Genomic DNA, 24195 nt, shown 5'->3' with positions numbered 1-24195 from the left:
CACACTTAACCACTACACCAAACTTGCTCTCCACACACCAAACTTGCTCTCCATAGATAGATAGATAGATAGATAGATAGATAGATAGATAGATAGATAGATAGATAGATAGATAGATAGATAGATAGATGGATGGATGGATGGATAGGCCACGGCCAATATTCCCTCTAAGCTGAGTTAGTGTGAGCTAGCTCACAGATTTTTTAGCCTCCAGCTCACACATTTTTGTCCTAGTTCAGAAAGGATGGCCCCAGAGCAAACCAATGTATACAGTAGCTCACAGTTTTAACGCCAGTAGCTCACAGAGTAGAATTTTTGCTCACAAGACTCCGCAGCTTAGAGGAGCATTGGCCATGGCAGCCATTTTGTGGCCGGCTCTGCCTTTGGTAGCAGCCATTTTGTTGCTGCAGCAACCACACTGTCAGAATTCCAAAGGCACCCACGCACTGAAAAATGTTGGGGACCCCTGATATAAATGTTTTAAATAAATCAGTAAAACTGAATGTTTTGAAGGGGCAGTTCCACAAAAATCGCACAGGGGAGGACCGGGGAAATTACAGAAGCAGAGATCAGTGTGGCCGGATTGGGCAAGTTTTCTTGAAGAGAAGATAGCGGCAACTGATTAAAGGCACAGAGAAAGCAAGGATCATGCTATTTTGTTTTTGGCATCAACGGTTGCTTTGGTGGGCAATAATTGTAGAATTCTTCACGCTTTTTACCCATTTATTGATGCTGAAACTGTAGCATGGGTTGATTTTCATCCGTTCTATTTATGGTCTGGAAACTTCTACTGTGCCCTTCTTTTATAAAAATATCATGGAAAGGGGGCTATTTTTATATTCCGTTTTTGTATTTGATTCCTGTAGGGTTGTTTTTTGTTTTTTAAAAAAAACTCTGCCTTAGAGACCAAAGAAGGGAACAACAGAAAAACAAAATAATCACAGCAACGGCTTTCAATACATATGCCATTTCCCAGTTTGGTGTAGAGAGCCAGTTTGGTGTAGTGGTTAAGTGTGTGGACTCTTATCTGGGAGAACCGGGTTTGATTCCCCACTCCTCCACTTGCACCTGTTGGAATGGCCTTGAGTCAGCCAGAGCTCTCTTATCTGGGAGAACCAGGTTTGATTCCCCACTCCTCCACTTGCAGCTGCTGGAATGGCCTTGGGTCAGCCAGAGCTCTCTTATCTGGGAGAACCAGGTTTGATTCCCCACTCCTCCACTTGCAGCTGCTGGAATGGCCTTGGGTCAGCCATAGCTCTCTTATCTGGGAGAACCGGGTTTGATTCCCCACTCCTCCACTTGCACCTGCTAGCATGGCCTTGGGTCAGCCATTGCTCTGGCAGAGGTTGTCCTTGAAAGGGCAGCTGCTGTGAGAGCCCTCTCAGCCCCACCCACCTCACAGGGTGTCTGTTGTGGGGGGAGAAGATAAAGGAGATTGTAAGCCGCTCTGAGTCTCTGATTCAGAGAGAAGGGCGGGGTATAAATCTGCAATTCTTCTTCTTCTTCTTCCCCCCAAATGAGGATTCAAATCAACATAATCATTGCTCAGTTTTACACTCACAGCAGCAGCCCTGTGAGGTAGCTTGGGTCGAGAGACAATAACCGGTCCAAGGTCTCCCACGGAACTTCCATGGCAAGGTGGAGATTTGCACCCGGATCCTAGTCCGACATGCTAACCACTGTAGGGTTGCCAATCCTCAGGTAGGGGCAGGTATGGAGGCCTTCCCCCCACTTCAGAGTCATTAGAAAGCAGTGTGGGGAGGGAAATATCTTTTGGGCACTCCATTATTCCCTATGGAAACCAATTCCCATAGGGTATAATGGAGAATTGATCTGGGAATATCTAAGGTTCTGGAACGGCTATTTTTTGTGATAGAGCCACCAAATGTGCATCATAGCATCCAATGCCTCTCCTCAAGCTACCCTCTAAGTTTCAAAAAGATTGGACCAACTATGAGCCTCCAAAGAAGGCAGACTCAAGGCCATTCCAGCAGCTGCAAGTGGAGGAGTGGGGAATCAAACCCGGTTCTCCCAGATAAGAGAGCTCTGGCTGACCCAAGGCCATCCCAGCAGGTGCAAGTGGAGGAGTGGGGAATCAAACCCGGTTCTCCCAGATAAGAGAGCTATGGCTGACCCAAGGCCATTCCAGCAGCTGCAAGTGGAGGAGTGGGGAATCAAACCCAGTTCTCCCAGATAAGAGAGCTCTGGCTGACCGAAGGCCATTCCAGCAGCTGCAAGTGGAAGAGTGGGGAATCAAACCCAGTTCTCCCAGATAAGAGAGCTCTGGCTGACCCAAGGCCATTCCAGCAGCTGCAAGTGGAGGAGTGGGGAATCAAACCCGGTTCTCCCAGATAAGAGAGCTCTGGCTGACCCAAGGCCATTCCACCAGCTGCAAGTGGAGGAGTGGGGAATCAAACCCGGTTCTCCCAGATAAGAGAGCTCTGGCTGACCCAGGGCCATTCCAGCAGCTGCAAGGGAAGGAGTGGGGAATCAAACCCGGATCTCCCAGATAAGAGAGCTCTGGCTGACCCAGGGCCATTCCAGCAGCTGCAAGGGGAGGAGTGGGGAATCAAACCCGGATCTCCCAGATAAGAGAGCTCTGGCTGACCCAGGGCCATTCCAGCAGCTGCAAGGAAAGGAGTGGGGAATCAAACCCGGTTCTCCCAGATAAGAGAGCTATGGCTGACCCAAGGCCATTCCAGCAGCTGCAAGGGGAGGAGTGGGGAATCAAACCCGGTTCTCCCAGATAAGAGAGCTATGGCTGATCCAAGGCCATTCCAGCAGCTGCAAGTGGAGGAGTGGGGAATCCAACCCGGTTCTCCCAGATAAGAGAGCTCTGGCTGACCCATGGCCATTCCAGCAGCTGCAAGGGGAGAAGTGGGGAATCAAACCCGGTTCTCCCAGATAAGAGAGCTCTGGCTGACCCATGGCCATTCCAGCAGCTGCACGTGGAGGAGTGGGGAATCAAACCCGGTCCTCCCAGATAAGAGTCTGCGTACTTCACCACTTCAGCAAACTGGCTCTTTGCCTGAGACCCTGGAGAGAGCTGCTGCCAGTCTGAGTAGACAATACTGACGCTGCTGGACCAACGGTTTGTCTCAATATAAAACAGCTCCATGCATATTTTCAACTAGCCTTTGCTGTGGAGGGTGGGGAGACACGTGTCTGGCATCATGAGATCCTTGGAAGAAGGGTGGGAGAGACAATTCAAATTGGAGAAATAATTTTCATATCGGTTGACTATTTAAAATGGCTCTCTGCTGTTCTTTCCCCCCCAGGGAGTACAGAACTTGTCTCATGTTGGCACGAAAGAACGCGCGTGCGTGGGTGGAGCGGATTCGGTTCTCCATTGGAACAAAGAGGCTGAAAGAACATTTTGCTAGCAACCGACTCCGCTCCAAACGAGCATTAAAAAGCCCCTTCATGAAATACGACTCGCCACCTTTGCATTTCAGTACAGTACATTACAAAAGCCTTCCCCCTACTTCTTCTTTTCGCACGTAGCAGGAGCATGCTGGGGAATAAGAAAGAAACACTTAAGCAGGCAGAGTACAAGAAGCGATTAAAAATATATATATATTTTTGCTGGCCCGCGCATGAACGCACAAAACTGGGACCGGCTTTTTTGTTTGTGTGACACTGCGCAATCTGGAATGAGTGCCAGAAGTACGTTAACACTTGGCTGCTTCACCAGCTAGGACCCCGGCAACAAAAAAGCTCGCTCCAATGTATCATTTCGAGGAGCAATGGGAATGCCAGGAGACATTGGGGGTGGAGCCAGGAGACATTGGGGTGGAGCTAGGAGACTGGGGGTGGAGCTAGGAGACTTTGGAAGTAGAGCCAGGAGACATTGGGGGTGGAGCCAGGAGACATTGGGGGTGGAGCCAGGAGACTGGGAGTGGAGCCAGGAGACATTGGGGGGTGGGGTCAGGAGACATTGGGGGTGGGGCCAGGAGACATTGGGGGTGGAGCCAGGAGACATTGGAGTGGAGCTAGGAGACATTGGGGGTGGAGCCAGGAGACATTGGGGGTGGAGCCAGAAGACATTGGGGTGGAGCCAGGAGACTTTGGGGGTGGAGCCAGGACCAAGGGTGTGATAAGTATCATTGAACACCAAAGTTCTGGCTATCACATTTAAAGGGACCGCACACCTTTTAAAATGGCTTCCTTCCATAGGAAATAATGAAGGATAGGGGCACCTTCTTTTGGGGCTCATAGAATTGGACCCCCCTGGCCCATTATTTCCTATGGGAATGTCTCCATAGAGGATAATGGAGTGCTCAGCAGACATTTCCCTCCTCGCCCCTACAGCTTTCTGATGACCCTGAAGCGGGGGGGGAGGGCCTCCAAACTGGGGGATCACCTGCCCCCACCTGAGGATTATCAATACAGAAACCACTGTGTTAAAGCATTGCAAACACTCATGCTATATGATTCACTGCACATTTATCATAATGCACGCATTACATTTCCAATTTTCTTATATCATTCAAAGTCCAAAGTTCATGAAAATAATTATCCACTCCGGATGCTTGAAGATAAACATCAAGGTACCAATCCCTTCTGTATCTGTGTACCTGGCAACAGTGATCCATGCGACGGTCACCTCGAGGTTGGACTACTGTAATGCCCTCTACATGGGGCTGCCCCTGTGCCAAACCCGGAAACTGCAGCTAGTGTAGAACGCGGCGGCCAGGCTGCTGTTGGGGCTCTCTAGGTGGGAACACACACAGCCGAGGATGCGGGAACTGCACTGGCTGCCAATAGTGTACCGGGTTCGATACAAGGTGCTGGTTATCACCTTTAAAGCCCTGTATGGCCAAGGACCTGCCTACCTTAGGGTAGGCTTCCCAATCCCCAGGTCCCAGTGGGGGATCCCCTGGTTTTACAGGCTTCCCCCCTCCCCCAGCCAGTTGGCCGGCGGGGGAAGCCCCACCCCCCACAGCCATTATGCACCTCCATGAACAATTCCCATAAGGAATGATGGGGAATTGATCCGCGGGTATCGGGGGCTCTGGGGGGGGGCTGTTTTTTGAGGTAGAGATGCCAAATTTTCAGTATAGCATCTAGTGCCTCTTCCCAAAATGCCCCCCAAGCTTCGAAAGTATTGGACCAGGGGGTCCAATTCTACGAGCCCCAAAAGAAGGTGCCCCTATCCTTCATTATTTTCTATGGAAGGAAGGCATTTTAAAAGGTGTGCTGTCCCTTTAAATGTGATGGCCAGAACTCCCTTGGAGTTCAATTCTGCTTGTCACACCCGTGCTCCTGGATCCGCCCCCAATGTCTCCTGGCTCCACCCCCAAAGTCTCCTGGCCCCACCCCCAAAGTCCCCAGATATTTCTTGAATTGGACTTGGCAACCCTAGCTCCTTTTCCTTAACAAAGGAGACCGCAACTTGGGAGGGTGGCGGGAACAAGAACCCCCTTCTTTTCCAATGGGGGCCCAAAATGGCTTACGCCGCTCTCCTCTCCCTCCCACCATTTTATCCTCAAGGCGGGCTTGGCTGAGAGGGTGTGACTGGCCCAAGGTGTGACCGGCAGGAAGATTCCAAGGTGAAATGGGAATTCAAATGCTGGGATCGAACTCAGGTCGTGAGCAGAGAGCTCACACCGCAGTCCTGCAGCTTTACCTCTCTGCGCCACGGGGCTCCCACAGGCTTACGGCGGTAGAATTGTGGAGACCTTCAGGTACCTCGGAAACGAAATAGAACTGAGTCCAGATTAATTTCTGAGTTTAAATCCCAAACCTGAAGGAACCGGTGAATGAAACAGGAGTTACAGGTTAACAATCCTGTCGCGATCGACTTTGTATGGGAATTCAAGATACGCCAGTCCTACGGCGAAACTGATCTATGCACTTGTGCGTGGAACGTTTCAAAGAGACACTTGTTTGATTAAAGTTTCAATACGTAGAATGGATTTCGCAGCCTAGTGATTTTGATCACGTTGACCTTTAGAAGTTTTTAGTCGCTCAGCTTCCAGGGCTGCTGAAAGACTCTCTGGGGAAAGTCATATGTTGAAAGCTCCGAGTTCCTGTTGGGGTTTACAGATACTTTAGCAGAGCTGAGTGGAGAGAACCACAATAAACAGCCAGGCAGACGTTTTAGCTTAAGAATAAAAAGTAGTTTACTTCTCTATGAGGAAAGGGTTCCTGGGATTTCTAGAAAACAAATAAGGACTCAATATCCTTTCTAGCTTCTAAGCTACATCCCGACTCTCTTGAGTCCAAAAACTAACTGCATGGAGATCTGAGGGCTTTACACAAAGGGCAATAAAAACTGACCAAATGGTTTCCCCCAGTCCACCTCCCAAATATATGGATTAGCCTATTAGGGCTAAGCTTCAAGGGACACTATACATATCGACACTTAGCCTGAGTGGGAAATACGTGCAAACATTCTCATTGGCTCTATCTCTCACTGGCTAAGCATCCGCATGCATATACATTCATTTAATTAACTCATGACAACAGGAAGTGAAATTGCAATAGAAACCCAACAGTCCCTGAGTTTTGTTTCGTTTAAGTTTCATTTAAGCTTGCACTAAAACGATTTATACACCTTTCTGTGTAAATACCATTGCTCCCGGTTGGTTTTTCTGTTATTTCCATTGATGACACCGGTTCCAGTTGTTTTGATCATTACTAACCCCCTGAAGAAAATGCCTACTTTGAAGGGTGGACTCTAGAGCATTATATCTTAAGGTTGCCAGCCTCCAGGTGCGGCCTGGAGACCTCCTGCTTTTACAATTTATCTCCAGCTGGCAAAGATAAGCTCTTCCGGAGAAAAGGGCTCTTCTGAAGGGTGGACTCTAGGGCTTTGGACCTTGCCGAGGCCCCTCCCCTTCCCAAACCCCAGCAAAGTGGAAATTCGAACCCGGGCCTCCTAGATCCTAGTCTGCCACGTTAAGCACTACACAAGGCTGGCTCTCTAGGTATTCTCTCACGACAGCTCTGTTGACACATGTAGCACATACCTCGCAAACTCTCAAAGGTCATCGATGTGTACCCAGCGCCAATCGGGTGTCCACTTGACTTTAAAGACTGGCCCATGTGTAGTCCAAAGTCCAGCCCGGGCAGTACCAGCGAGCCAGGTTCTGCACTACCCAAGACTTCTCAAGCCTGAACAATCTCAGAAGAGGTCAGTTGTCTTGGAAAACTGATTTTTAGTGCCTAACTTCTTTGTTGACAGATCCAGGCGGGCAGCCGTGTTGGTCTGAAGCAGCCGAACAAAGTCGGAGTCCAGTTGGCACCTTTAAGACCAACAGAGTTTTATTCAGGGGTGGCCAAACTTGCTTAACATAAGAGCCACATAGAATAAACCTCAGATGTTTGAGAGCCGGAAGACACAAACATCAGATGTTTCGGAGCAGGAAGGAAGGAAGGAAGGAAAATAGATGGGAGGAGGGAGGAAGACGTGGAAAGAAAGCAATTTTAATTGTAAATGCATTTTCCAAGCCACTGACTGGCTCGGCTTGGAGAATGCATTGAAAGAAACACATGTCCACACAACATGTGTGAAAGAGCCACATGTGGCTCCTGAGCCACAGTTTGTGGCCACCCCCAAGGTGTTTTTGTGGGCATGCGCCCTGTACCTGAAGAAGTGCCTGCATGCAAAAGCTTAGATCCAGAATAAAACTTTATTGACCTTAAAGGTTCCATCGGATTCAAGGTTTTTAAAGAATGCCGTTACAGCAAACCAACATTTCCTGAAGACTGAGCAGGTTTGCCAACTCTGCCCTGGGAAATTCCTGGAGATTTAGTCGTGGATTTCACCTAGAATCAATGACATACCATAGCATCTGCCCTCAGAAACTGCTATTTCACTGTAGTCTGGAGATGTTGTATTACCCGGAGAACTCCAGGTCCCACCTGGGGGTTTTCCAGCAGGTGTGTGTCCAGAGACTTGGGAAGTTGGATTAAATTAAGGTTGCCAACCTCCAGGTAGCACCTGGAGAGCTCCCGCGATTACAGTTGATCTGCAGAACTGGCAGTCCCAGATCCAATCCCCTGTTAATTGGACCCTTGCTGATAAACCAGGGTTTGCTGCTCTTTAAGGTGTGCACGGCTTTTTTTTATTTTATAGGCACGAGTAAAATAATTGGCAGGCACCTAGAGAAACTTTTCCTCGCCCTGGGTTTATAGGTGCATATAGTTTCCCGACGAAGTAAGGCTTGTTCGCTGAAAACACGCATCGGCAAGCGGATCCCAGCATCACGTGTGAATGCACCGCCCCCGGTGCACACGTGCAAAGAGGAGGAAAGGCTTCTCACAGAGGCGATTCATTTCTAGTCTCTTTTTTTGGAGGGGGGCGTGTTTCAGTTCAAACGATTTAACCCTCTCGTTGTCTTCCGGGCCTTGTTGCAGGCTGCAAATTGCAGTTCGCACGCATTTTTGAAAAAAAGGACTACATTTCCCAGCATGCTTGCCCTGCAGCCTTTGCTCCAATAAATAATCCGGAAGTTGCATTTGCTGTTTGCAAGTTGCATTGGGTCAGTTTCGCCAAGGGGTGGGGAGAAGGGAGAGCGAGGGGGGGGGGGTTGGGGTCACTGTTCCACCCCCTCCCCTTCAAATCTGAGCAATAGCTCATTTTTAAATTGATTATGATTAATCCGCACGTGTGAATGTATCAGCAGCCCCAGTCTCTGGATTGCTGTGGAGGACTGGGTAATGTGGATTATAGTAAGGTAGATATATACATTTATTTGTTTGCAAATATAGATTTTAAAAGAGCGTTTCCTAAGGGAAGGGAAGGATGTTTTGGTGCGCTTAGCTCCCACCCCCGCATGTTGCTAGAATTCCTTAACCAGACACGTGTCAGGAACCGACGCTAGGGTTCTGCATTCAGACGTGCTGAACGTTGGGTTGCCAGGTCTGACTCAGGAAATATCTGGGGGCTTTGGGGGTGGAGCCAGGAGACTTTGGGGGTGGAGCCAGGAGCAACTGAACTCCAAAGGGAGTTCTGGCTATCACATTTCAAAGGACCGCACACCTTTTCAATGCCTTGTGGGGAGGTTTTGAGGAGAGGCTGTGGATCATATATCATATCATATATCAGTTTTATTTATATCCCGCCCTCCCCGCGGAAGCAGGCTCAGGGCGGCTAACAACACAGATCAATACATTAGTTTTACAAAATATTTAAACAGACTAATTAATTAAAATTCTACTGAAACTCTAAAATCAATAAAATTAATATACTGGTGCTATTATACAAATGGTGGATTTAATTAGCAGTTTCCCCCTTAGTCGGTGAAGGCCAATCGAAAAAGGGTGGTTTTGCAGGCCCTGCAGAACTGTTCAAATTGGCAGTGGATGCAATGCTGAAAATTTGGTGTCTCTACCTCAAAAAATATGCCCCCCCCACCAGAGCCCCAGATACCCACAGATCAATTCTCCATTATCCCCTATGGGAACTGGTCTCCGTAGGGTATAATGGAGTGCCTAGCAGACATTTCCCTCCCCCCACCTGCTTTCTGATAGCCCTGAAGCGGGGCGGGGGGAGACCCTCCAAACTGGGGGATCCCCTGCCCCCCAACTGGGGATTGAACAACACAAATTGTTGGTGAAAAAGTCTTAAAGACCACATAAACCCTTTGCAGACCAAATTTGATTATATTCGTAGGGTATAATGGAGTGCCTAGCAGACATTTCCCTCCCCCCACCTGCTTTCTGATAGCCCTGAAGCGGGGCGGGGGGAGACCCTCCAAACTGGGGGATCCCCTGCCCCCCAACTGGGGATTGAACAACACAAATTGTTGGTGAAAAAGTCTTAAAGACCACTTAAACCCTTTGCAGACCAAATTTGATTATATTCGTAGGGTATAATGGAGTGCCTAGCAGACATTTCCCTCCCCCCACCTGCTTTCTGATAGCCCTGAAGTGGGGCGGGGGGAGACCCTCCAAACTGGGGGATCCCCTGCCCCCCAACTGGGGATTGAACACCACAAATTGTTGGTGAAAAAGTCTTAAAGACCACTTAAACCCTTTGCAGACCAAATTCGATTATATTCGTAGAACACATCAAAAGAGCATATTACGCTTCCCGTACATTGCCTACATTATTTGTATCATTGCATTTAAAACATGAACCCTTATCAAAGCTCTTAAAGGGACAGTCCCACGGACTTGCAATGAACGTGTCCTGCAGTCAGCGCTCCACGATCTGCACATCCAGCGCAAAATCCAGTTACCAACTTTTCTTCTCTGGTGATGGGTGATGTTGCCAGCTAACACTTGAAGACTGTAAAGTAGCTGTATTTCATTCACAAAACAGGTGGCAACATGAGTCCTAGGTTGACTTCACGTTTATGTAATTCTTCTCGGCCACAACTAAGATTGGAACCAGTGCTTCTGAAATTCCTCACTCCGGCTTTGCGCAGCTCTCAGTCGCTCATCATAGCACTAGGATGTCTTCTCCATCCGGAGAGCCGGTTTGGTGTAGTGGTGAAGTGTGCGGACTTTATCTGGGAGAACCGGGTTTGATTCCCCTCTCCTCCACTTGCACCTGCTGGAATGGCCTTGGGTCAGCCATAGCTCTGGCAGAGGTTGTCCTTGAAAGGGCAGCTGCTGTGAGAGCCCTCTCCAGCCCCACCCACCTCACAGGGTGTCTGTTGTGGGGGAGGAAGGTAAAGGAGATTGTGAGCCGCTCTGAGAATCTTTGGAGTGGAGGGCGGGATATAAATCCAATATCTTCTTCCAGGCCCGAGAACTATAGTAAGGGTTGATAAGGGTTCATGTTTTAAATGCAATGATATGAATAATGTATGCAATGTATAAGAAGCATAATATGCTCTTTTGATGTGTTCTATGAATATAATAGAATTTGGTTTGCAAAAACTGAAGTGGTCTTTTAAGACTTTTTCACCAGCAATTTGGGTTGTTCAATCCATCTGCGGTGATTTCCTGTGTGTATGTACATTTCTCAACTGGGAATTGGCAACCTTAGACACATGGGGTGGGGGGGCACTTCTCTGGAGAGAACTCCACCCGCCTTCTCAGATCCAAGGATAACTTTTCTCCCTGTCAAATTTTCTCCTGGCTGGTCTTTGTCCTGTGGCTACAACCTCCGCATTGAAACCCAGCAGAGGTTATTTTGACCCAGAACAAAACGTGCGTATGGATAGTGAAAATACAACTCCGGATAATGACATTTCCATTACTTGTTCTGAAAGAATTCGCTGGCGAAGGATGGACTGTTCAGTGGACTTGCTTCTGTTACGGTCACGGTGGAGTAAAGCCCTTGGAGAATAGGGCTGCCAACCTCCAGGCGGTGCCTGGAATTCTCCCAGATTAATAACTCAGCTCTGGACTTCCCAGAGCAGTCCTCTGAATGGCTGCTTTGGAGGGTGGATTGTGTGACATTATACCCCGCTGAGGTCCCTCGCCTTCCAAATCTCCAGGAATTTCCCAAATGGAAGTTGGCAACCGTAGCTCTTACACTTTTTTCCCTGGTAGTAGTTTTGATGCTGGGAATCTGTGAATGAAAAAGAATTCTGTGCCCAGTTGCATTGGCACAAATCTTAGGACTGTCTGGGTATATTTAGAAATTCTATCTCCTCCCCTCTCCATCTTTCCAGAGCTGGAAAGCGGTGATTAAATATACAAGAGTTGGTGGAATTGATCCTTCAGTCGCACAGATTTTTAAAAATCTGCACAGCCAATCAACTTTCCAACAGCCAGTCAGAAGGTGTGTGAGAGATGGAGCTGATACAGTGATGCTCTCTATTCTTGGTGCTTGGGGTGGGGGGCACAGTGGGAGGGATTCTAGTGTACTAGCCCCACTGATGGTCCTCCTGATGGTGCGTGTTTTTTTGACCACGGTGTGACACTCTGCAGTGGATGGGCCATTGGCCTGATCTAAGATGGCTTCTCTTATGTTCTTATGTCTGGAGCTGTGATGCTCTGTATTCTTGGTGCTGGGGGGGCACAGTGGGAGGGCTTCTAGTGTCCTGGCCGCACTGATGGACCTCCTGATGGCGCCTTGTTTTTTGACCACTGTGTGACACATTGTGTTGTACCGGATGGGCCACTGGCCTGATCCAACATGACTTCTCTTATGTTCTTACGTCTGTGGCGGTGATGCTCTGTATTCTTGGTGCTTGGACGGGGGGGGGCAACAGTGGGAGGGCTTCTAGTGTGTTTTTTTCAGCCACTGTGCGACACAAAGTGCTGGACTGAAAGTGTTTGTGGGTGCTGTGGTGCCCATTAACATCTTTCCTGGTGCCAACCAAGTGTTTTTAGAAAGAAGAAGAGATTGGATTTATACCCTGCCTTTCACTACCTGAAGGTGTCTCAGAGTGGTTTACAATCTCCTTTCCCTTCCCCTCCTCACAACAGACACCCTGGCTGTGAGGTAGGTGGAGCTGAGAGAGCTCTGACAGAAACTGCCCTTTCCAGAACAGTTCTGAGAGAACTTGTGACTGACCCAAGGTCAGATCAGCAGGCACATGTGGAGGAGAAGTAGAAGAAGATATTGGATTTATATCCCGCCCTCCACTCTGAATCTCAGAGTGGCTCACAGTCTCCTTTATCTCCCTCCCCCACAACAGACACCCTGTGAGATGGGTGGGACTGAGAGGGCTCTCCCAGAAGCTGCCCTTTCAAGGACAACCTCTGTGATAGCTATGGCTAACCCAAGGCCATTCCAAGCAGGTGCAAGTGGAGGAGTGGGGAATCAAACCTGGTTCTCCCAGATAAGAATCTGTACATTTAACCACTACACCAAACTGGCTCTTTGCCCAGCAGTGCCTCTGACTGGCTGCTAGAAAGTTGACTGGCTGTGTAGATTTTAAAAAAATCTGTGTGACTGAAGCTAAACTGCGGCAGCCATTTTGTGGCTGGCTCCGCCTCCTGTGGCAGCCATTTTGTGGAAGTCATTTTTTTGTGGCCGCCATGCTGTGTCAGAATTCAGAGGAGCCTGCAGGGTCGAAGACATTGGGGACCCCGAGTCTAAAGGCTTTACCGCAACATCTCGACAGGAAAGCATACCTTTCCAAAGGTACCACCTCTCTCAACACCATTCACCTTCCGTTACCGTTCCAATAATAGTGTTTTCCCCCACTGCATCATCGGAGGACTTTCTGGGGTTCTTCCTTAACGTCGATAATTGACATAGCACTATAACAATTGCTATTTTTTTTTTAAAAAAAGAAGAAGATCAAAAGCCTGTCAAGAGGTGTGATGTGGAAATAAAAGGTGGGGAAAATGGTGGACAGCTATGGGAGGACATCTATGGTGAACCTGGACAGTATAATAAAAAGTAGAGACATCACCCTGCCAACAAAAGCCCGTGCAGTCAAAGTGATGGTATTCCCAGTAGTGATGTATGGCTGTGAGAGCTGGACCATAAGGAAGGCTGAGCGCAGAAGAATAGATGCTTTTGAGCTGTGGTGCTGGAGAAGAATCTTGAGAGTCCCTCGGACTGCAAGAAGATCCAATCAGTCAGTCCTGAGGGAAATCAACCCAGACTGTTCCCTGGAAGGTCGGATGCTGAAGCTCAAATGCTTTGGCCACCCAATGAGAAGGGAGCACTCCCTGGAGAAGATCCTGATGCTGGGAAAGACAGAAGGCAAAAGAAGAAGGGGGCGGCAAAAGAGGAGATGGCTGGACAGTGTTACTGATGGAACTAACACGGATTCGAGCAGACTTCAGAGGATGGTGGAAGACAAGAGGGCCTGGGGTCACAAAGAGTCGGACTCGACTGTGCGACTGAACAACAACAAAATGGTGGCTGACCTGAGAGTGTGCCAAAAACTCATGTGGAAGATCTCTTGACCTGAGTTCATACCTCCGAAATTCTTCTCTGTAGAGATGAATGCAAAGCAGAGAGTGATTAAAATGTGAAATTCGCTGCCAGGGGATGTAACCATGACTACAGGAATAAACAGCTTTAAAAGGGGATTAGATAGATTTATGGAGGATAAGTCTATCAGTGGCTACTAGCCAGGGTGGCTGAGGGGAGCCTATATTCAGCTTTGAATCCCAGAGCCAGAAGGCAACATAGGGAGAAGGCCTCGGCCTCTCTGCCCTGTCGTTGGCCCTCCAGAGGAGCTGGCTGGCCGCTGTGTGAGAAGGATGCTGGACTAGATGGACCCTCACTGGTCGGACACAACAGGGCTCTTCTGATGTCCTCAGGGGAAGGCCTCAGCCTCTCTTCCCGGTTGTTGACCCTCCAGAGGAACTGGTATCACCTATCTAAAGCCAAGAGCTCATAGGAACACTACTGGAAATTGACCAGAGTTTATCACCTGTCTAAAGCCAAGAACTCAGAGGAACACTACTGGAAATTGACCAGAGTTTATCACCTATCTAAAGCCAAGAGCTCAGAGGAACACTACTGGAAATTGACCAGAGTTTATCACCTGTCTAAAGCCAAGAGCTCAGAGGAACACTGCTGGAAATTGACCAGAATTTTGAAAACTGACTACAGACTTCTACATGGATTTCTTTTTGCATTCTAGACATGATTTATGGCTCTGGAAATATAACATTGCATTGTTGAGTGCATGAGCAAGTGAATAACAACATACTTGAGGGACCACCTTTCGCCATATATGCCTCAGAGGTCGTTGTGACCAGCTACGCAACACCTCCTGACTCCCTGTGGCCCGAAGGACGTCCGACTTGCCTCAACCAGGCCAGGGCCTTTTCAGCTGTGGCCCCTGCCTGGTGGAATCAGCTCCCTGTGGAGATCCGGGCCCTACCTGAACTACTGCCATTTTGTAGGGCCTGCAAGATGGAGCTATTCCGCTGGGCCTATGGTTGAGGCAGCGGGAGTCCTATTATTCCATCATTTGGCCTCCCTTGTGGGGACATGCTTTATTACAGTCCTATCTTATTGTTATTGCCATCGTTTAAGGTGGGCCTACAGCTGGTTATTGATATGCTGTGCCCTGTCCGCCGGTGGTGCGTTTTATTGATTGTTTTTACTGTTAATTTTAATGTGGTGTTGTAGCTTTGATATGTAGGTTTTTAAATTGTTCTTATTATACGTTGTGATCCGCCTCGAGCCCGTTTATGGGGAAAGGCGGAATACAAGCCGACTGAATAAAGAAATAATTAAAATAGCAATTATAACACGCTAATTTAAGTAAGATACAGTGTTGTTTGTTTTGTGGTTGTGGTGGGGCCTGGAGATCTCCTGGATCTCCAGGTGACAGAGATCAACTCCCCTGGGGAAAAAATGCAGCGAAAACAACGGCAACACAATAGAAAAAAGAAATCTAAAAACAATTGTGTCAAGGATTACAATTACACAAAATTTACAAAAATCTATATATTGTGCAAAAACATCCAAATTTCATTCCAAAACCATAAATCACATAGAGAGCAAAAGTCCCAAACAGAAACACTGTTCCTAAGGATGACGCCGACGAATTCTTTTCAAAAAGTCTATGAGGAGTAATATTACTCAGGAGTAAAATCTGAATGGAATATGGGCGTTTGAGAGAGGCCGGTCTGAGGACCTTGTCAGTTGGGTTGTGAAGAAGCCGCAAGTGCCGCAGAACGCGATTTAAGCCGGTGATTGCGTGAAGGCAAGAGTTTCTCCTTCGGAAGCCGACATCAGTGGAAGGACTCTGTTTGGACTTACTTCTGAGTATTGTTACTCCTCTGGAGAGCCAGTTTGGTGTAGTGGTTAAGCGTGCGGTCTCTTATCTGGGAGAACCGGGTTTGATTCCCCACTCCTCTTGCAGCTGCTGGAATGGCCTTGGGTCAGCCACAGCTCTCTTATCTGGGATAACCAGGTTTGATTCCCCACTCCTCCACTTGCAGCTGCTGGAATGGCCTTGGGTCAGCCAGAGCTCTGGCAGAGGTTGTCCTTGAAAGGGCAGCCGCTGGGAGAGCCCTCTCAGCCCCACCCACCTCACAGGGTGTCTGTTGTGGGGGAGGAAGGGAAAGGAGATTGTGAGCCGCTCTCAGACTTTTTGGAGTGGAGGGCGGGATATAAATCCAATATCTTCTTCTTCTTCATAGACTTTTTGATAAGAATTCGTCGGAGTCATCCTTAGGAACAGTATTTCTGTTTGGGACTTATGCTCTATATGCGATGTATGGTTTTGGAATGAAATTTGGGTGCTTTTGCACAATATAATATATATAGATTTTTTTGTAAATTTTGTCTAATTGTAATCCTTGACACAATTGTTTTTAGAGTTCTCTTCCCCTGGAAAAAAAAAATGGCTGCTTTGGAGAACAGACTGTAGCAGTATACCATGCTGAGGCCGTTCCCTTCCACAGGCTTCACTCCCAATCTCCAGGACTTTCCCGATCCCGAGCTGGCAACCTAAGAACTTCACTGATAGGCTAAAGGGCCTTGCTCACCCCTTGGTAATCAGAGGAAGGCACTGTGAGTGGGATAAAACAGGGCCAGAAAACGTCATGCCCAAACCGACGTCTTTGCTCAGCTCCTAAAGCCTAGATAAGCCTTGTGCAAGGCTAACGGCTTTGGAGAGGGAATTCCTGATGAATCCCGAGACAGCCCTCTTTCTGCTCACCGCCCACCTGAGCTCTGACACTTACAGCACCTGGAACGAGCCTTTCCGGCAGATCTCGCTTGGGAGGAAACTGTGCCCGAGCGTTGTGGGGCAGTTTGAACCGAGCCCCTTAGCAGATGGGAAGCTGGTGGACCGGCTTTCCGGTGTGGCCAAGCGCGTTCTCAAGAAGCTGAGCTGATGCGTTTTGTCCTCATTGCGGGGTTCCAAGAACCCCATCAGTCACCTCCAGATCAATGTGCTCTTGTGCGTGGGTCACTGTGGCCACCACGACTGGCCGTAGACTGTCTGGCACCCTAGGCAAGGCTGACTTTTGGCGCACCCCCTGCAGTGAGAATGTCATTGAGTCACTCAATTTGGTGCCCCAGAAGGCCAGCACCCTAGACGATCGCCTAGTTGCCTAGCCGAGAGCCAGTTTGGTGTAGTGGTTAAGTGTGTGGACTCTTATCTGGGAGAACCGGGTTTGATTCCCTGCTCCTCCACTTGCACCTGCTGGAATGGCCTTGGGTCAGCCAGAGCTCTCTTATCTGGGAGAACCGGGTTTGATTCTCCCCTCCTCCACTTGCAGCTGCTGGGATGGCCTTGGGTCAGCCAGAGCTCTCTTATCAGGGAGAACCGGGTTTGATACCCCCCTCCTCCACTTGCAGCTGCTGGAATGGCCTTGCGTCAGCCAGAGCTCTCTTATCAGGGAGAACCGGGTTTGATTCTCCCCTCCTCCACTTGCAGCTGCTGGAATGACCTTGGGTCAGCCAGAGCTCTCTTATCTGGGAGAACCGGGTTTGATACCCCCCTCCTCCACTTGCAGCTGCTGGGATGGCCTTGGGTCAGCCATCTTATCAGGGAGAACCGGGTTTGATTCTCCCCTCCTCCACTTGCAGCTGCTGGAATGACCTTGGGTCAGCCAGAGCTCTCTTATCTGGGAGAACCGGGTTTGATACCCCCCTCCTCCACTTGCAGCTGCTGGGATGGCCTTGGGTCAGCCAGAGCTCTCTTATCAGGGAGAACCGGGTTTGATTCTCCCCTCCTCCACTTGCAGCTGCTGGAATGGCCTTGGGTCAGCCAGAGCTCTCTTATCTGGGAGAACCGGGTTTGATACCCCCCTCCTCCACTTGCAGCTGCTGGGATGGCCACTTGCAGCTGCTGGGATGGCCTTGGGTCAGCCAGAGCTCTCTTATCTGGGAGAACCGGGTTTGATTCCCCGCTCCTCCACTTGTACCTGCTGGAATGGCCTTGGGTCAGCCAGAGCTCTCTTTCTGGGAGAACCGGGTTTGATTCTCCCCTCCTCCACTTGCACTTGCTGGAATGGCCTTGGGTCAGCCATAGCTCTCTTATCTGGGAGAACCGGGTTTGATTCCCCTCTTCTCCACTTGCAGCTGCTGGAATGGCCTTGGGTCAGCCAGAGCTCTCTTATCTGGGAGAACCGGGTTTGATTCCCCTCTTCTCCACTTGCAGCTGCTGGAATGGCCTTGGGTCAGCCAGAGCTCTCTTATCTGGGAGAACCGGGTTTGATTCCCCACTCCTCCACTTGCAGCTGCTGGAATGGCCTTGGGTCAGCCAGAGCTCTCTTATCTGGGAGAACCGGGTTTGATTCCCCTCTTCTCCACTTGCAGCTGCTGGAATGGCCTTGGGTCCGCCAGAGCTCTCTTATCTGGGAGAACCGGGTTTGATTCCCCTCTTCTCCACTTGCAGCTGCTGGAATGGCCTTGGGTCAGCCAGAGCTCTCTTATCTGGGAGAACCGGGTTTGATTCCCCACTCCTCCACTTGCAGCTGCTGGAATGGCCTTGGGTCAGCCTGAGCTCTCTTATCTGGGAGAACCGGGTTTGATTCCCCACTCCTCCACCTGCAGCTGCTGGAATGGCCTTGTGTCAGCCAGAGCTCTCTTATCTGGGAGAACCGGGTTTGATTCCCCACTCCTCCACTTGCAGCTGCTGGAATGGCCTTGGGTCAGCCAGAGCTCTCTTATCTGGGAGAACCGGGTTTGATTCCCCTCTTCTCCACTTGCAGCTGCTGGAATGGCCTTGGGTCAGCCAGAGCTCTCTTATCTGGGAGAACCGGGTTTGATTCCCCACTCCTCCACCTGCAGCTGCTGGAATGGCCTTGGGTCAGCCAGAGCTCTCTTATCTGGGAGAACCGGGTTTGATTCCCCACTCCTCCACCTGCAGCTGCTGGAATGGCCTTGTGTCAGCCAGAGCTCTGGCAGAGGTTGTCCTTGGAAGGGCAGCTTCTGTGAGAGCTCTCTCAGCCCCACCCACCTCACAGGGTGTCTGTTGCGGGGGAAGACGATAAAGGAGATTGTGAGCCACTCTGAGTCTCTGATTCAGAGAGAAGGGTGGGGTATAAATCTGCAATTCTTCTTCTTCTAATGGCAGGGCCAGTTTTTGTGGCCACATCCAGGCAACCCAGAGAAGACAAAAAAATATGGGTGTCAAACTCATTTGTTATGAGGGCCAGATCTGACATAAATGTTGGGCTGGACGACGTCAGGTTGGGGCGAGCCATGTTGGGCCGGGCCCTGTGTGTACCTATTTAAGATTAAGTAGCAGAGATATATATTTTATAAAGAACACAAGAAGAAGAAGAAGATGAAGAAGATATTGGATTTATATCCCGCCCTCCACTCCGAAGAGTCTCAGAGCGGCTCACAATCTCCTTTCCCTTCCTCCTCAACAACAGACACCCTGTGAGGTAGGTGGGGCTGGAGAGGGCTCCCACAGCAGCTGCCCTTTCAAGGACAACCTCTGCCAGAGCTATGGCTGACCCAAGACCATTCCAGCAGCTGCAAGTAGAGGAGTGGGGAATCAAACCTGGTTCTCCCAGATAAGAGAGCTCTGGCTGTCCCAAGGCCATTCCAGCAGCTGCAAGTGGAGGAGTGGGGAATCGAACCCGGTTCTCCCAGATAAGAGTCTGCTCATTTAACCACTACACCAAACTGGCTCTCATTACACCAGACTGGTGTAACGTTTTAAGCATGTTTAAAAAACATGCTTAAAACGTTAGCACTCATTGGTCTTAAAGATGCTTTCTTTGTATCTCTCCCATGGGATCCAGGGAACTGGGCAGAGGAAGCTGTGGCTCTTTCCTTCTTTCCCCAGGGGACCGGGGGGGAGGGGGAGGGAGGAGCCAGCTCTGGCGGTCACATCCAGGCGACCCAGAGAAGACAAACCCCCCCCCCCAAAATCCAGGGGTGTCAAACTCATTTGTTATGAGGGTCGGATATATACAATGTTTTTCTTCGTTTGTAGGACTTCCTGAAGTCCAATGCTTGCAGTTCCCGGACTGGTGTGGCTCCAATCACACCCGCATTGGTGCATTGGGCTTCAGGAAGTCCTATGAACGGAAGAAAAAACCTTGTATATTGCGGGGGTGGCCGACGGTAGACCTCCAGAGGTTTTTTGCTCACAACTCCCATCAGCCCCAGCCATTGGCCATGCCGGCTGGGGCTGATGGGAGTTGTGGGCAAAAAAAATCTGGAGAGCTACCGTCGGCCACCCCTGCTATATCGTAAAACGGGCCGTGAAATAATTCCAAATTAGTGTGTGAAAAATACCGCGGTTTAAAATTTTGTTTTCGATATATGTATGAGTCAGAGCTCTCGCGGAGTGTTCTAAGATATATACCTTCCCCGGTTTTGTAGGCCCAGCCGCCGCAAGAGTTTGTGTGTGTTCCTTCTTTTGTAGAACACTTACCATGACATCCAACCCGCCCCCCCCCCCCAAAGTTTCCAATCCAATCTATTGCCTGTAAAGATCTAGGTTAGCCTTGGAGAGGACATAAGAGCGCAGGCGTTGTGCTTACCGATGATGCCCTTTGCTGCGATTTGTTTTCTTAAGCAGGTCAAGGAGGCTTGCTGGAGCTCTTGACAAATGAGGCTTCTGAGCTGAGAAGAGGGGGAAATGGCCCCTCCGTAGGGTTGCCAGGTCTGTGTTGGGAAATACCTGGAGACTTGGGGGCGGAGCCAGGCGGGGGTCATGTTGTAGAAAAATAGGTGGTGGAGCTCATCCGGGGATTGCTATGCAGCTGCACCTACTATTCAATGGACAGGGAGGTGGATCTCTCAGAAAGGTTCAGGAGCTGAGCTCCTGTGAGCTCCCACTGAATCTGAGGCCTGATCCAGGAGACAGTGGGGTTTGAGGAGGGGAGGGGCCTCAGCATGGTATGATGCCCTAGAGCAGGGGTGTCAAATACGCAGTTCGGGGCCGAATTAGGCCCCCGGAGGGCTCCTATCAGACCCCTGAGTAACTGGCTGTCGTCTGCTTCCTCCTCCCTCTCTCTTGCTTCCTTCTGCATCACAGCTTGCTTTGCAAGGCTTGCTCAATTGCACAGGAGCGACAGAGCAAAACCTCTATTTTCTCCATTGGCTGAGGCTCCTCCCTTGGGGAGGAAGGGGAGAGGAATAGCTTGCTTTGCCAGGCTCCTTCAGTTGCACAGCAGAGCTCCTGAACCAAGCCTCTCTTTCTTCTAATGGCTGAAGCTCCTTGCTCCCCCAGTCCCTGGGGAAGGAAGGAAAGAGCCACAGCTTCCTTTGCCCAGTTCCCTGGATTGCACGGGAGAGATGGAGGAGGGAGAAGTGGAAAGAAATCAACTTGAAGTTTAAATGCATTCTCCAAGCTGCTGGCAGGCTTGGCTTGGAGAAGAGATGTAATGAGAGAAACGCCTTCTCCAAGCCGGCCAACGGGGCAGTGGGGGCTTCGAGAGCCACAGAATACGTGTGAAAGAGCCACTCGTGGCTCTCAAGCCACAGTTTGGCCACCCCTGTGTAAAAACTATCATGGCCAATAGTTCTTGATAGCTGCCTTGAGAATGATTAAAGGTTTGGAACACTTTCCCTATGAAGAAAGGTTAAAACGCTTGGGGCTCTTTAGCTTGGAGAAACGTCGACTGTGGGGTGACATGATAGAAGTTTACAAGATTATGCCTGGGATGAAGAAAGTAGAGAAAGAAGTCGTTTTCTTCCCTTTCTCACAATACAAGAACTCGTGGGCATTTGATGAAATTGCTGAGCAGTCAGGTTAAAACGGATAAACGGAAGTCCTTCTTCACCCAAAGGGTGATTAACATGTGGAATTCACTGCCACAGGAGGTGGTGGCGGCTACAAGCATAGCCAGCTTTAAGAGGGGATTGGATAAAAGTATGGAGCAGAGGTCCATCAGTGGCTATTAGCCACAGTGTGTGTGCATATATATATATATATATATATATATATATATATATATATATATATGTGTGTGTGTGTGTGTGTGTGTGTGTGTGTATACACACACATATATTGGCCACTGTGTGACACAGAGTATGGGACTGGATGGCCCATTGGCCTGATCCAACATGGCTTCTCTTATGTTCTTCTGTGACACAGAGTGTTGGACTGGATGGCCCATTGGCCTGATCCAACATGGCTTCTCTTATGTTCTTATGTGACACAAAGTGTTGGACTGGATGGCCCATTGGCCTGATCCAACATGGCTTCTCTTATGTTCTTATGTGACACAGAGTGTTGGACTGGATGGCCCATTGGCCTGATCCAACATGGCTTCTCTTATGTTCTTATGTGACACAGAGTGTTGGACTGGATGGCCCATTGGCCTGATCCAACATGGCTTCTCTTATGGTCTTATGTGACACATTGTTGGACTGGAGGGGCCATTGGCCTGATCCAACATGGCTTCTCTTATGTTCTTATGTGTGACACAGAGTGTTGGACTGGAGGGGCCATTGGCCTGATCCAGCATGGCTTCTCTTATGTTCTTATGTGACACAGAGTGTTGGACTGGAGGGGCCATTGGCCTGATCCAACATGGCTTCTCTTGTGTTCTTATGTGACACAGAGTGTTGGACTGGATGGGCCATTGGCCTGATCCAACATGGCTTCTCTTATGTTCTTATGATCTCAGAGAGGCAGGAAGAGTCATTCTATATATATTTTATAAATGAATGTATTTGTCACATGTCTGTCTAAGACAAGCATGGTTGCATCTGTGTCAGGTTCCACCAAGCTCAACACCTGGAAATTGAAATTCCACCAAAGGAGCAAGGGATCACTGTTTGTTCCTCAACCAACTAGTATTCCAGACTTGGCTGCCTGTGAATGTTTCTTGGTCAGGTTGTTAAAAAACATTTGGTTATCTTTGTTTTCAACCAAAATTCTGTCCTGGAAATTAACAACAACAAAATCTACATGAGAAAATAATGCACAGCTGTTTTCAGCTGGAGCTGTATTCAGGCATGGTGGTGCTGCCTGGTTGCCTCACTGCTTCCTGGCTGCCTGTCCTGATTGCTTCCTAGCCTCCCTACCCATGGCCTACTTGAAGATGCCGGTTCGTTCTGGTAGTCTCATGATTTTGTGAATTTCCCAGCTGGAAGTCAGTGCATGGCCATTCTCTGCCAAGCGGGACTTTTGTGGTGCAGATCTGGCAGACGCCAGTGGAAAAAACAATTCGCAATGCAATTGGAACCGGCTTTGTTTGGACTGCTTCTTATTCTTTTGCCATCTCTGAGAATGCAAGAACTGGTTTGTGTCATTGGTGCAAACTACACTGCTTTTATTGCATCTTTGTCTGTAATCCCCCTAGAGTTCATTTGAGAAAGATGGGCTACAGAAGCAAATAAATACGGAAAGTTCAAATAGTTGTATTAGAGAGCCAGTCTGGTGTAGTGGTTATGTGTTCGGACTCTTATGTGGGAAAACCACGTTTGATTCCCCACTTCTCCACATGCAGCTGCTGGAGTGACCTTGGGTCTGTCATAACTCTGTCAGAAGCTATTCTGGAAAGGGCAGTTTCTGTCAGAGCTCTCTCAGCCCAACCGACCTCACCACAGGGTATCTGTTGTTGGGAGGGGAAGGGAAAGGAGATTGTAAGCCACTCTGAGACTCCTTTGGGTTGTGAAGGGCAGGCTATAAATCCAATCTATTATTATTATTATTATTATTATTATTATTATTATTATTATTATTATTATTATTATTATTATTATTATTATTATTATTATTATTATTATTATTATATCTGACTGACTCTGGTTACCTGTTTCAGGTTGATTTCTCGGCCATGGCCTTTCTCCTCAGTTACGTGGACGTGACAGACTCAATTTTTGGGGTCACTGTTTTCTTCATTGCCTTCAATCCACTTTTCTGGAATCTGGTATGCATGGTCTCCTTTTACTATCCTGGGAATTTAATTTTTTGGTGGGGGGGGGGCTGTTCATGATTGCTGAGGAAATTATGTCTCTTTAGCCTAGTCCTGAGCAGGCATTTTACAAAGCTATCCTACACAGAGTTATAACTTTTTAAGTTCATCGAAGTAAATGGGTTCAAAAGGGTGTAATTGGGTTTAAGACAGCATGGTTTATCTCTGAGCAGTTGTTGATTGATGGCTGTGTGTTGGTTTCTTGAGAGCCAGTTTGGTGTAGCGGTTAAGTGTGCAGACTTAACCGCTACACCAAATTATGGGTCAGCCATAGCTATCTTATCTGGGAGAACCGGGTTTGATTCCCCACTCCTCCACCTGCAGCTGCTGGAATGGCCTTGGGTCAGCCATAGCTCTCTTATCTGGGAGAACCGGGTTTGATTCCCCACTCCTGCACTTGCAGCTGCCGAATGGCCTTGGGTCAGCCATAGCTCTCTTATCTGGGAGAACCGGGTTTGATTCCCCACTCCTCCACTTGCAGCTGCTGGAATGGCCTTGAGTTAGCCAGAGCTCTCTTATCTG

The 24195-nt window shown here is 48.9% G+C and overlaps 1 protein-coding gene across 2 annotated transcripts in view; it reads left to right on the top strand.

Moving 5' to 3' along the window:
- Positions 1-8468: 8468 nt before the first annotated feature.
- PEMT (phosphatidylethanolamine N-methyltransferase) overlaps positions 8469-24195 on the top strand; it is a 133584-nt gene continuing 117857 nt past the window's right edge. The window contains exons 1-2 of one of the 2 annotated variants that reach the window (XM_060260935.1): positions 8469-8684; positions 23521-23628. In XM_060260935.1, coding sequence (XP_060116918.1) covers positions 8622-8684; positions 23521-23628 — 171 coding nt within the window. In that variant the 5' untranslated portion in view covers positions 8469-8621. The remainder of the gene's footprint in view (positions 8685-23520; positions 23629-24195) is intronic. The other variant, XM_060260936.1, reaches the window with a different exon arrangement.

The sequence above is a fragment of the Heteronotia binoei genome, chromosome 20 (genome assembly GCF_032191835.1).
Source record: "Heteronotia binoei isolate CCM8104 ecotype False Entrance Well chromosome 20, APGP_CSIRO_Hbin_v1, whole genome shotgun sequence".
NCBI classification, from domain to species: Eukaryota; Metazoa; Chordata; class Lepidosauria; order Squamata; family Gekkonidae; genus Heteronotia; species Heteronotia binoei.
This window is presented reverse-complemented; position numbering and strand designations above follow the sequence as displayed.